The following is a 13761-nucleotide window of genomic DNA, read 5'->3' as shown; positions in this document are numbered from 1 at the left end:
CTGAATCAAGTGGAAGTGTGCTTTCATATTTAAGTGGTTATATATATGTATTTTTCCCCTCTGTAAGTGTGCATTCATATACTATGAGGACTAAGAGTATACCCTCCTTGATTACAAGTGGCATTAGCATTAGTTCATCCTTAGTTTTAGTTAGATTTATAGATACATATAAAATTTACAAGATGCTGAGTACTCTTTCCTATTCATTCCAGTATTTAGGAGCATGTTATGCTTCTAGGTATAGTACTTGCGGAGAGGTTTGGAAAAGAGCTCTACCAGCCTCTCCCACAAAGGAGAGATTAAGTGGTTCAGGAAATTGAAGGTCTGAAAAATTCTTCCTTGACTAAATGAATCAACCATGGGCATTTACCACTGTCAGAAAATTAGGTCACAGATAGTATAAGCCAATTTTCTGCGGAAGTCCATTCAAGAATAAGGTAATTTTACATTTGCTGCTTTCTTTAAGTTGTAGTGGCAATGATAAAATGTCCATGCTCAACAGTGGCTTCAGCCTTTGAATCTCTGGGATGATTTGAAATGACTTTGTGTTTCTTTTCAAGTTGTTCCAATGCATGACTGGAGTTCTCATTAGAATGATCTTCATGCAAGGGCTGCCTGCTTCTCAGCTATCATCCACCTCCTGCTTTCCATTTTTGTCTAAAGTAAATCTGCATCCGGCAAACACTTGGAAATACGCTCTGTGGTTACTAATTACCTGGGCTGATTTACTTAGTTATGTGTTCTAGCACAATTAAGTCCTTTCTTTTCCTATTGTATCAGCCTCATTATTAGTTATAATGGTGACATTTATACTGTAAATGGAATGAAAGCATGAGAGGGAAAATGTGTGTGAAGATAGGACCATTGTGCAAGGGATGAATAAGTACTGAAGTATTAAGGCTAATTGTAATATATGATTATGGATTCAAAGGTTTTGTTTATATTGTCTTCAAAATATTTTGAGGAATGGTTTCAAGACCTACACAAGATTGTGTTAAAATATGTGTGCACATGGCCATAGGGATAAGTGGTACAAATATTCTATGAAAATATATGTGTTTAAAATTTCTAAATAAGCATGAGGGAATGCTTCTCAAGGGAATGATATTTTAGAAGCAGACAGCAATAAATAGGAAATAATGAAAATGCATTTCAGGGACCGTACTTTGGCAGAACTGTTGGCTATCCTAAAATGATGAATAATAGAGTAAAATTACAGCCATGATTGCATATTCTGAAAGTTCAGGTTTATACATGACTTATAAATATGTGTGGACAGATTTTTCATTTAATTGGTGTTTCTCTCTCCCTAGCAATTAGCAAAAGATAAAAGTGGTATTTAGATATTTAACTGAAAGAATATCTACCCACTCCCCCTTCACAAAAAAAAAAAAAAAAGAAAAAAAAAGAAAAAAAAAGACAATTGTAGTTTAGTCCTAAGAATTAATTTAGTAGTTAGGAGGTGTCCAGATATTAAAATACTATATCGTTTGAATACATAAGAGTGTTTTAAATGAAGCAAAGGCAGTTGGGTTCCTAGCTCACCCCTTTGTCAATTCCAAATGTTTCCAACTGAATCTCATTGTATTTTCTCCACAGCTGGCTTTTTTTAGGTCTCCTTGCTCACCTCCACTTGAGTTGACTTCATGATACTTGATCTTAACTGCTATCAGCCATGCAGGAGAATAATTCCTAAGAACCACCTTTTTAGTTGCTTGTTTGTAGCATCTTATGACTTCTAGAACTAGTTCCGTGAAAAATTAGCAAGGATTTACCAACATGTTTCAGGAGAAGACAGGAGCAGAAGGATGCCTAAAGCACTCCAGAAACTTGCTATTTTTTTCATGCTCTCAGAGATATCCCATATCATGCCAAACAAGCCTTCTAACAAACCCATCTCATCTCACACTGGTTAGGATGGAGATACTATTGTTAAGAAAGTGAGAGTGAACACTAATAGTTTTTTAATTTCATATACTAACTGGAGTTGGCTGGAAAATGATATTTCTGCCTTGCGGGTAATTCCAGTTGTTCAGGTTTGCATTTAGTTCTGGCATTTCACAATCATGTTTTAGGGATAGATTTAAATGCTTCTTCATCATGTATTGTATTGCCATGATACTAAGTGTGAGAAGATTGGACCTGACAGTAAAAGGGGTTGTTGAGGGAGAAAGACTCTCAATATGACTGAAGAAGGAAAAGAAAACACAAACCAGGATAAATACTGTTGCAGTGGACACTATCATTTGCCAGTAAATAACTCAATTTCTGTGAGATGTCTTTCAAGTAGAATTTTTTATGTTAGAAAATCTTCAGCCAATTCTAATATTCTTGTTGTTATTGGGGTCTTTGCTATTGGTATATACTTCATTAAATCAATAGAAGGAGAAAAAGCAAACACGTCAACATAAGGCATCATCTTTAAGGGGAGAGGTAATATGCAAACCTTAGTTTTGAAGATCTACTTGTAGCTCCAGTCAACTTAAAGTTTGTCACTTTTGACCAGCAAGGCAAAGGCTAAAATAAAACTTAAGAAAAGTGGTGGGGTGTGGGAGTTTTTAAGTCAGGCTTTAGGTTGGGGCATCTAAATAAGTTAGTCCCATTAGTCAGTTGAAGTAGAGTTGGCAAACCTAAAAAATACAGTTTTATTTGTAGACCATTTATTGTTTAGAAAGGCAGGGAGTTCCTGCCATTAAAATACACGAAGTTTTGCTTTGAAGAAAACTGCAGTATTTCTGTATTTACCATAGATGGCTGTTCTTCCTTGAAGGAAGAACTTCAGTTCCAAACCAGTGAGAGGTTTTTGGTGATCACTTCTGATGGAAGAAGCCCACTATTGATATGAGGAGTACTGTGGATTCAGGGATGAATAGGATAAATTAGGGAGACTTCACACTGCAGAGAATGTAGCAGAAATGATGCTTGGCTTATAATAATGAAAAATTCCTATCTGTTCCACTCTTTATCTTACTTCTTTTTTTTTCAAAGGTTGTCACCTCTTCTTGTCTGAAATAATTTCTTACTCTAAGTCTCTAGCAATATGAAAAAGGATTAGACTAACTTTTGAAGAGGTAACAATTTCCAGAAGCAAAATGTGGTGGTAAATGGCTCATTTTGATAGTGGCACATATCTATTTTTTGCCATAACTGGAGTTATTCTTCCTTAACTTTGCTCTGTTTTTATTTCTGTATGAATGCTTGTTTCTTGAACCAATTGTTCCATTGTTCATCTTGGAACTTGTTCTTCTGGCAGACGTCACAGACATTTTCCTGAAATTTTAGCTGCTACTTAATTCTCCACAAAATTGATGGTGGGATTAATTTATCTCAGATGACCCTTTAATGCTCAGGCAATGCCTAGTTCAACCTGCCATTCTATTAAATCTTTTCAGAAGTTACTGAAATGGTCTCAATGTTTTTTTATTGTAGGTTTCATATATACTGGAGAAGTTGTGCATCGAATGCTAACAGCTACACAATATATTGCACCCTTAATGGCAAATTTTGACCCCAGTGTGTCAAGAAATTCAACAGTCAGATACTTTGATAATGGTATGTAGTAGTCCTTCATAAATGAATGTATCTGTGTCCCTTGCCTCTTCATATTTTCCTAAATAACTAGTTTTGAAGGAAAAATTGAAGATTTTTAAAAAATTTTTGTTGGTATTTTTTTAGCTCACAGACTGTATAAAGCATCTGGCTAGACATCCATAAACAGTTCTTAATTTAGAACATGATTAAAGAGTCATGGATGCTTTTTCCCAATTGGACAGTTGTCTTCTCGATGTTAAAGTACATAAACTCAAACAAGCAATGTATTTTATCAGTTTTAAAATGAAAAATCTATCTTGTATAAAAGTGCAAGTTCCTGTTACTTCAAAATATATGTACTAAATACTGTCCACCACTAGCTAAAATTAAAATAGCATTTGGGGAATGCAATAGCAAGAACACATAGAAGCAGGGCAGGTATAATGTTAAGAAACCTGTCAATGACTAAGTGTGCATGGAGTCCCAGGATTGGAATCCAATACGCTCATCTACACCACGAGTTCTCAACAGTCCCTTGTACGAGAGGTTGAAGGGCTGCACTGTTATACTTGAAGCTCTGTGAGATATTTCAAAGGCCTTGAATGTGTGTATATTTTTCTCATGAAGTCAGTTATAGTCAATATTTTGAGAAAGTAACATACGTGATTAAAAGGCATCTGGTACCTTACCTCAGGCCTTTAGTGATCAAATACAATGGCAGTGACTGTCTATTCTGAATTTAAAACTTAGAGAGCTTAGCATGATGACTTAATGAGATCTGTGATTTTTTTAAATCTTCCTGGATGAGCCTGTGCCATTCTATGTATGTTTATTCATAATGAATTTAAGCACAAATTATGAACATGTACAAAAAAATACATCACATTTCAAATCAGGTGTGTTAAATTTTATTCTTTAGATCGTGGAACAAAATATGTCCTGTAACTTTTGCACCTAGTCATAACCTTTCCTTTCAATCTAGTCATTACTTGCAGCATTTATTTGTTAAAAATCCAATAAAATATATGAGAAAATCCTACTCCTGACATGGAGAATTTTCAAACAGAAAAAAATATTATTTTAATTTCATGAGTTGTTTGATATTTTGGCCTGAGATTTATCATCTGTACTGAAAGAATCCGAGGATTCTGGGGAAGACATTGCTAATTCTTATTGTATTCCTGACTTACGGTCTTCATACGTGGTGTATCAGACTGTTTACATTGCTTTCACAACAAGGTTGAATATTTCTTTGAGATTTCGAATCCCTCTTCGTGTGTAAGGCATGATGATCTTTTGGACCCCATGTACTTTCAGACAAAGAATTTGCTATCTTGCCTAAATAAAAAGGAACTGAGCAAATTGTATCTTCAGCTCCTTATTTCTTATTCATCCGTGTTTTATCCCTGTGAGTAAGTGTGCTGCTTTAGAGTGGCATCTGTATTGGGCAAGCACAGAGTGTGGTGATCCATCAAAGTCTCACTCATGGAGCTAACTGCAAGGAACTTCAGTACACACAAATCTACATAAGGGCCCTGGGATTGAGAAGACTTTTGGAGGCAGCTGACTTCCACTTTCGCTTGGGATTCTGAGATGCACATAGATCTGAGGTACTCAAAGATTGACTGTAAGAAGATCTGACTGGTTTTGCTTCAATAGTTTTAAAAGTCCCCTTAAATTCATTTAAAATGGAATTTAATACAGTCAAATATTCAGAAAGCAGTTAGTGAGTTGTGGTCACAGAAGAAAAATGCACTGTGTGCACAATTAATGGGCGTGTACTATACTTAGGAAAGACACATGGGACAATAATGTGGTGGACTTAGTGCAGTGTGCACCAAAAATTTGCATGCGTATAGTTTTGTGACATTCCCTGCCAAGACGTGTTAATGAAAGTTACAGCACACAAGATCTGTGACAAAAAATGTTTCAAGGATATATCAGAATTGCATTGAGCTGGATGCACACTGACCCATATTGAACGCTCCTGGAAGAAGTGAAATTAAAGTGTTGTGAATAAAAGCACGTAACTCCCATTAGTGCCAAAGAGAGAAGTATGTTGAGACAAAAAACTCATTTTCAGTAAACACAGTTTTGGTGATAAGTGTCTTTCAGCCAAGCTGCTTGAATGTGTCTATAACCCTCAACATCTGTAAAACATGCTCACAGGGTATGCAAGTTGCTTGGGGTACATTTTTAGTGCTATAAGTGGATATTCAGCCAGAGAACTCCCATGAATATTAACAAGCCTCTTGCAACTAAATCTCTCCACACCAGACTCAATATTTACCCCATCTATGAATTCTTAGTCGTTTTAATTTAAACTACATTTATTTATTGCCAACACCTAATATTTTTCAACTTGCAGAACCTCATCAAGGGCTTGCGCCATGCAGAAAAAAATTAACTCTATTTCTATTAATGCATAGTTAATGGAAGAATCTGAATTCCTCAAATAATAACTTTTACTAAATAGGCAGTGCTATTAGCATTTCACATTTCAAAGCCATCAGGGTATGTATACATATAGGGTAAAAAAAGCCTCTGCAGAGCAGTGATTGAGGCACCACACCTGAACTCTGAGTGCTGGATCCTACGTTTAGTGATTGTTGACTCCTTGTGCAATTCCAAACAAGTAAGTTACTTGGCCACTCTTGCTTTAGCACACTTTTGTGCAAGTAGTTGAGGTAGTTATTTGTGGCACTGTGGTGTCTACCTTTAAGAGGATTTCAGTTGCAACTTGTATTTGTAATATCTTTGGCATTTCAAGATGCTGGGCTGAAAGCTGCTAAAGAAGAGACAAATCACTGTTCTTGTTTCAAGTAACTGTAGTACTTTTCCTACAGTCAGTTAATATTTTTCTCACATTTTTTCCTTCCCTTTGCCTCTCTACCCCCACTCTGGGGTTCACAGGCACAGCACTAGTTGTCCAGTGGGACCATGTACATCTGCAGGATAATTACAACCTGGGCAGTTTCACTTTTCAGGCCACCCTTCTCAATGATGGGCGTATCATTTTCGGCTACAAAGAAGTAAGTTGAGTCTGAAAATTGCCATTTAAGTAGACTAATTACTTTATACCTGACAGAAATTTCCCTGTATTGGGGGGGGTAGGGAGTGGGGGCGGAGGTATTTGAAAGTTCAACTATACAAGATCATTCCATTATATTGCTTGTAAAATCACTATTTTGCTGAAAATGACATTTTATTATAAAAATTATGTTCATGTGATGAACTTGAAAACCATCAACATGGCTCAGATGTGCTACTCCTGGATTTCAGCTGGCTTTTTTTGGGGTGGTTGTGTGTTGAGTGTTTAGTAAATTCTTGAGTGTTTAGTAAATTCCTCTTAGGTTTTTAAAGGTAGGGTCTAATTTGCTCAATTACTTCACCTAATTTGAGCCTGTTTGAAAATACTCTAGAATCAATGGTTACTCTTAAAAGGTCATCTTTTTCCTGTAGCTATCATTTCTTGGCAACTAATGTATTTCAAAGTACGTATATTTCAAATAAGAAGTAACAGGTTTTTATCTCTATCTCGGAGAGGTTTTCCATCTATTTGGTGATAACATTGGTTAGATCAAGGCCATCCGGTTTGCCTTCATAGCACCAATATGTTATTGTCTCAGTTGGGCTCCTCTGCATTCTCCGAGTATTTCAGAATTTCAGTCATTACTTTAGATTATTTGTTTCTTCTTGCTATTGTTGGTAGTCTCCTGGAGTCTATAGCGTAGAGGTTATACCTCAAATTGAATTTCATGCAAATGAGAATCAGAAGGTAGATAGTCTCAAATCTCTAGGGGCAAAGAAAAATGTCTTTCTTTTTTTGGTGATTTTAATCTCGGTTTGTCAAGAAGTGTTATATTCTCTTCAATATGTACATCTCTCTGTTACCCTTCTTATATTAAAAAAAAAAAACCACCACCCTGTAATCAGTGATATGTCTGACTGTCCAAACTTGGAGAAATGTGGGTTCTCCTCTCTCTGCTGCAGACCACTTGTGAGCCTTCAGGGTCATTTTTCTTGCCCGTGTTGAAGCCATGCACATGAATGAAGTAGAAATAATAGTACTCCTCTCCCCTTCATCAGAAAGCTGGTGAGGATCTGAATTATTCTACTAGCAGCATTCACATCATCACCTGAGATGATGCATCTTGCAAACAGGATTGCTGCAGGATACTCTTACTGGATTAGTTTTGTAGACACACGAAATTTCTGGTATGCTCATATACCTGTCTTTCTTTATCTTATAAGAGACATGCTGATGCAGGGTCTGCTTTGGCTCTCTTTCTGAATGTTATTGTACAGGCTAGTAGTCTTAATCCATGAAAATGCAGTTTATTTGCATTTTGACTCCAGCTTCATGTAAGCTTTGCTCTGCTTAGCACAGTGGAGCTGGTGCTTGATCAAAGGAGTGTGCACCAAAGCTTTATTTATCTCCTGTTGTTGAAAGCTTTTTAAAGAAATACAAATCTTTTTAAAGACCACTGAAACGTTCTTGTCTTCCAGACCCAGAGAAGTAGGGAGGGACACTGCTTCAGTTTGTAACTTTAAGATAAATTTGGCAAGAACTGTATATGCATTCTGACATTAAAATGATGATGGCTTGAGGACACTACTATTCTTGGTTAAGAAATGCTCTGCCTTGTCTGTTACTGTCCAGCCCTGTGCAAAATGAATCTAGTATGGGTGATAAAAGCTATTGCTATAAATTGTTAGTATCTTGCATTAATTTTGCATATAAACGTAAACGATGATGCAGAGTGCCAGGCAGTGGATAACTTTAATAATTTAGGAAGAGAGGAGAAATTAGGCCACCTCATTAATCACATGTGATTCCCTAGAATTGCATGCAATTATGTCTCTTTACCTCTGGATAAACTAGTTCTGTGCTACAATGGCTTAGGCTGTTTGCTCTCACTACAGCAGTGAAAGCTTCCTCCAGAACCACAGTGCTTTTGCGGGGAAGGCTTATTAACATTCTTTTCCTTAATCCTGGGACAGAAGGAATTGGAATTTGTCAATGGGATAATTTGCATTTTTTCCAATGCTGAATCTCTGAAATCCCCTGTCATGAGTTATTCTTGTCATGAATGGAATTACCAAACACCACTTTAGAACTATTGCACATAGTTAAGGAAAGAGACTTTTTAATGGAAATAGTAACATGCTAGTGGTCCATAAATCTTTTGACAAAATATTTTTGTAAAATCTTAGAATGTTACAACTAGTGTATTCTGCTGGGAATTTCTTGGGGAACGGATTTGGAGGCTGAGCTTTCCAGAAGACTACACTCTCTATTTGCAACCTGTCTTACTCCATTAAAATTACCTCAGCTTTTCACCTAAATGATGAAAATTGAATAAAATTTCCAATCACTGATCAGACGCGAGTTGTCTGAAAAGAAAAACTGAGACACTTGTAAATTTAAACTTGACTCTAGTGCTTATAAGTCTGGCTAGGAACTGATTTCCTTTCCAGTGCTGAATCCATTGCTTTCTGAGGAAGTCCTTCCTTCTGGAGCCATTTCTCTTGCTGGTGAGTCATGTTGCTAGGAGCCCCATTAACTCCAGTAAGATTACTTGCATGAGCAAAAGTTGCATGAGAAGATTTCTACCATCTTTTTTGGTTTAATTTTATTTTAGCATCACAGTTCATCAAAAATTACAGTGATGTATGGCAAATCTGTGAGGTCTTCATTGCATTTTCATTGAAAGTCTCCAAGCTGCAAGACCATGCAAGAAATGCAGCAAACAGGCTGCGAGTAAATTCATAAAGCATCCCATGGGGGCTCTGTATTAGTGACACCAGGAGTTTATCTTGGAAGAATCTACTTTTAAAATAACTTTGATTATACATTAAAAGGAGTTACAAATAGGGACTTTTATGTCTAAAGCAAATCAGGTAAATTTACCTTTTATTTCCTATTTAGTCAAATCATTTGAGATTCCCTTTTTCGTATCCTTCCTGCTCCCACATCAGGTTTGCTACCTCATAAACATGGTATTGGCACCAAGAAAGGATCTTGTCTGGGATTTGCTGAGTATCAAATGAGCTGTTCGACCCAAACTTCTGCGTTTGCCCAATAGGAAGCAGTCTGAAACGCACAACGGTTATCCAAAATCAAGAATAGATTCTGAAGAAATAAAAAATGAGAAAGGAGCTGAGCCACCAGGAGAGTGAAATCTGGAGACATCAGAATACCTTTCAGAAGAGTTAATAGATAGGAGAAGGAGCTGTACAGCCAAGTTTTTAAAATGTAGACATAATTTGAAATATAAGAAGGTCAAATATTTATTTATTTACCAATTTAGTTTGTTTACAGTGGATACACCTTCCATTTTAAATATGACTTTGCTTACACCAGCTGTTAGTGTTCTGGCAAATGGTCAATATGTCAGGAAACATTAGCTAGCAGGAAAATTTTACTGGTGCACCTCTACTACACATTGAATACTTCACAGTGCAAACTAGCCAACAGAACATAGTAATAAAGAAAATTTTCTGCAAGGGCATACCTTTTTATGTATTAGTAGTGAATGCTCATTTCTTATGTTCTGAATTTCACAGAAGTTCAATTCTCAAGAGCTTTACTTCATTTTGAACAAAATTACTGTTCTAGATATTCTTTTCCCATTAGTGCTTTTAGCTCCTTAGTGTAACTTTTTCTGACCATGATTAATATAGGACAAATTAGGCAAAGGTACCAAAGGCTTTGTTAATTGTTTAGGATATTTTTCTTAATTTCATTGGCTTGAAGGCTTTCTTTGTTCATTTAAATAGTAATGACTCTGTATTTATGTAGTCATCCAGAAACCGTTATTAAAGTTGAAATGCTTGTTCAAATTGCCCAATATGTGAAGTTGGAAAATAATTCTAAAAGAGACTTGTAGTAGAATTTCTTTCTACTGTGAAAGGAGGCAGAACTGATGGAACTGATAAGTGCTAGCACTTAGATAAAATTGATGTTCCTGCTATGTGTGACAGAAAATAGTCTGTCTTCAGTGACAAGAATCCAAACCTTGTGATTGTTTCCTGAAAACAAAAAAAACAAAAAAAAACAAAAAAAAAAAAAGAAAAAACCCCACCAAAACCCCAAGAAACCACATATCTTCATGGATATTCTGTCTGCATTATACATGCCTGGCATTTCTTTGCTTCTGTTATTATCATCAAAAGTAACATGTAAGTGGGATCTTTGATTTTATCAGGTGATCAGTTTATGCAACTTAAAATTCCTGATTAAGTTTCATGCAGTTTGGCCTGTAAAGTAATTAGTAACTGTTTAGGGAACTGGCAATGAAACCTCTGTATAAGTACTATTGTCTTCCTAATTATTATTTTGCAGCATACTCTGGCTCTTATCTTTGACTCAGTTTTGAAGTGGGGCAGTAATTGCACCCTGCTTACCATCTCCTTCAGAATAAGGTCAGAAGCCATTATTTTATTCTTTTTTGAATGGTAAGATTCTGACATGTCCTCAGAGAAAGTTGAGTAAAATTTGAGAGCTCTGATGGAAAATACTGTCTAGATTACTGGTCCCAATGATGAATAGAATTCAGCATAAGTTCTAAATGTCTTTCTCCCTATTGTCGAAGTATGCGATCCAAGATATAGATGTCAATAGCCTCAGTGCTCGTGTGTGTTTGGGAAGCTTACTCATAAACTGGTGACTTGTACAACACAAGAGTTCGGATTGTCTATGGTAGAGCTAACATACATTTTTGAATTATTCTAGTTTAAATCCATCCTCTGAATGTAATGCTGTAAAACCCCTGCCACCCACTTCCTGTGTGATCTGATCTATGTGTTCCTGCTCCGGCAGGGGGATTGGACTAGATGATCTTTCGAGGTCCCTTCCAATCTCTTAACATTCTGTGATTCTGTGATTCATTAGCAACCACTTGCATATTCCTGGCTTACTGTTCAACTGTTTAACATGTCAGCCTGTCGTGACATACCTTGCCATTCAGGTGAGGAAGTCATAACATTAGATATCTGCTTGCTACTTATGTTTCACTGTAAATTTCGTAAATTATTTTATCATGTACTACAAGTCTTCTGTCAAACGGACATATTTCCTAATAGGCCATTATATGGTAAAAAGCCCATTTTATCTCAGCATTTCATTCAAAAGATTTGACCTGTAAAATGGCAAAAATCATTTCTCTTCCCACACTTTCAGAATAAACATGTGATTTGTAAATACAGGTTTAATAATGCTATAGTTTTTCAAGAAAATAAGACAGGTTTCCTGGGCCATGGATTCCATTCTACTTCAACTGCATTCATGTCTGTGTGACTAATTGACACAGGCTGTACCTCAGTTTGAAGAGCAGGCTATGCTTTGAGCTGCCAGTTTTGCCAGTACATGTTGTTGGTCACACACCTACTCAAAATGACAATTCCAACGTGCATTTTATGTCCATAAAACTCTGATTCCTTTTTTCATCTACTGGTTTCCTCTCTGTCTTGGAAGATAAATCGCCATTGTGCCCTCATCAGTGCTTTTTTAACTTGATTCTCAATAGCTTCTCCAGACTATTGTCCTCAAAAAATTTTAAGACAGTTTCCTTCATAATTAGTGTAAGCTTTTCACTACAGTATTCTGAGACTATGAATAATTCCCTTGTTTTCTTTATATTTTCATGCTGGAGAAAGTTTATAGGCTTATTTCTGAACTCCGTGAGTCTTTTATTTTGAAGACTTTGAAAACGTGGCTTTCACCCTTCTTATGTCATATTCTCCAATAACTGCATCAGAGCTAAGCTGATATAAACCACACTTAAATTGATGTATTGCTAGCAGTATTTCCAAGCCACTTCTGTTTTTCATGTTGGTTTAGTGTCATTCCTTTTGTTATACCAAAGCAGATCATAAATACAAAAAGCCCTAAATAAATCAGCCAAACCAGTCAATAGATCAAGTAAAAGAAATGGAAATTTATGACACTGTTTAATTTACCCAAACTTACTTTTTTTGTTAGTATTCTCAAATTTAACTTTTACTAGACAGATAGCAGTGTAATCAGGGAAAAGCACAGCTGCGTGATATTTTGTGAACAAGAAGAACAACTACTGATGTTCAGTTCAAATACCAGAAGTCATACCATTAAATGACATGTAGAGAATACTAAATCCTCATTCACTAGATCTTTAACCAGCTTTTTACTTTGGTATTTTTCTTCTGTGTGAAAAATACATAACGGTATCATTTTGGTAATTTTATGCAGGTAAAGCCAGAGCAGACTATTAGGTTAGCTGAGCTAGCACCTTGTTTCTCAGTTTCTTGCACTTGATCTAGTTTCGTCTGTCTTCAGCCTAGTAATTTCTGCTTAACTGAAGGCCAACTTTGAAAAATAAGATATCCAGTTGTGATTTTAAAGCAGCACTGGGTAGAGAAACATAATTTCCCATGGTAATTTATCCCAGTGATTAATAATGTTCAATCATGGAAGTATGTGCCTTATACTACTATGAAGATATTTATCTGCAGCTTCCAGCTTATGGTTATAACTTCCTGTGCTAGATGAAAACACTCTCTAGCCCCTGAGTAATTTCTCCTCCTGGCAGTACTTGTTTAGGGTAATCCAGCCGGCTTTCCATTTTCCCTTTGAGAAGCCAAACAGATAGAGCTCTTTAACTCTTCTGTTAGTGGCATATGAGAACTGCAGAAGTTGTCAAATTATTTTTATGACTCTCTTAATCTTCCTTCTCTTAAGTTTTCATCATCTTATTAAGAAATAGACCCACCCAAGGTTCATGTAACTTTTCAGTAATGTTATAATGTACACATGGGAGTAAAATGGCCACCCCACTCCTAGGCTATATTCCACTGTTTGTGTAACCAAATATCACAATTAAGTTTTCTTGCTGCAATATCGCTTCTGAGTTGTTAATTCACTACAATCCCGAGATTTCTTCCAGAATGGCTGCTTTCTAGAACATGGTCCCCAAACCTCTACCTTGTAGTCTTTGTTCTCTGAGTTATAACTTTGCAGTTTTTGAAAGGTCTGACTTTGCTAATTGATCCAGACATTTCATTATTTTTACTCTGCCAGTGTCATAGGCGGAACTGCTAGGAGGTAAATTTATGTTTCCTCCTCAATCTTTGACAAAACTTTTGAATACTGGGTCTGATGTTTGGAGAAGCAAGATATACTGCAAAGACACACTGTCAGTCTGAGCTGCTGCTTTAGTGATGGCTGCTGTTTGTGATCAGTCTACTAAA

General features: G+C 36.3%; 1 protein-coding gene across 1 annotated transcript in view; it reads left to right on the top strand.

Moving 5' to 3' along the window:
* Positions 1 to 13761, top strand: part of PLXDC2 (plexin domain containing 2) — a gene marked incomplete at its 5' end in the record, with an annotated part of 136757 nt that overhangs the window by 63834 nt on the left and 59162 nt on the right. Inside the window, 2 exons of the mRNA XM_010085628.1 lie at positions 3430 to 3552; positions 6445 to 6563. Of these exons, the coding sequence (XP_010083930.1) occupies positions 3430 to 3552; positions 6445 to 6563 (242 nt within the window). The remainder of the gene's footprint in view (positions 1 to 3429; positions 3553 to 6444; positions 6564 to 13761) is intronic.

This window comes from Pterocles gutturalis, unplaced genomic scaffold (assembly GCF_000699245.1).
Source record: "Pterocles gutturalis isolate BGI_N339 unplaced genomic scaffold, ASM69924v1 scaffold13975, whole genome shotgun sequence".
NCBI lineage: Eukaryota > Metazoa > Chordata > Aves > Pterocliformes > Pteroclidae > Pterocles > Pterocles gutturalis.
Note: the sequence above shows the minus strand (reverse complement) of the source record. Positions and strands in the feature narration are given on the sequence as shown.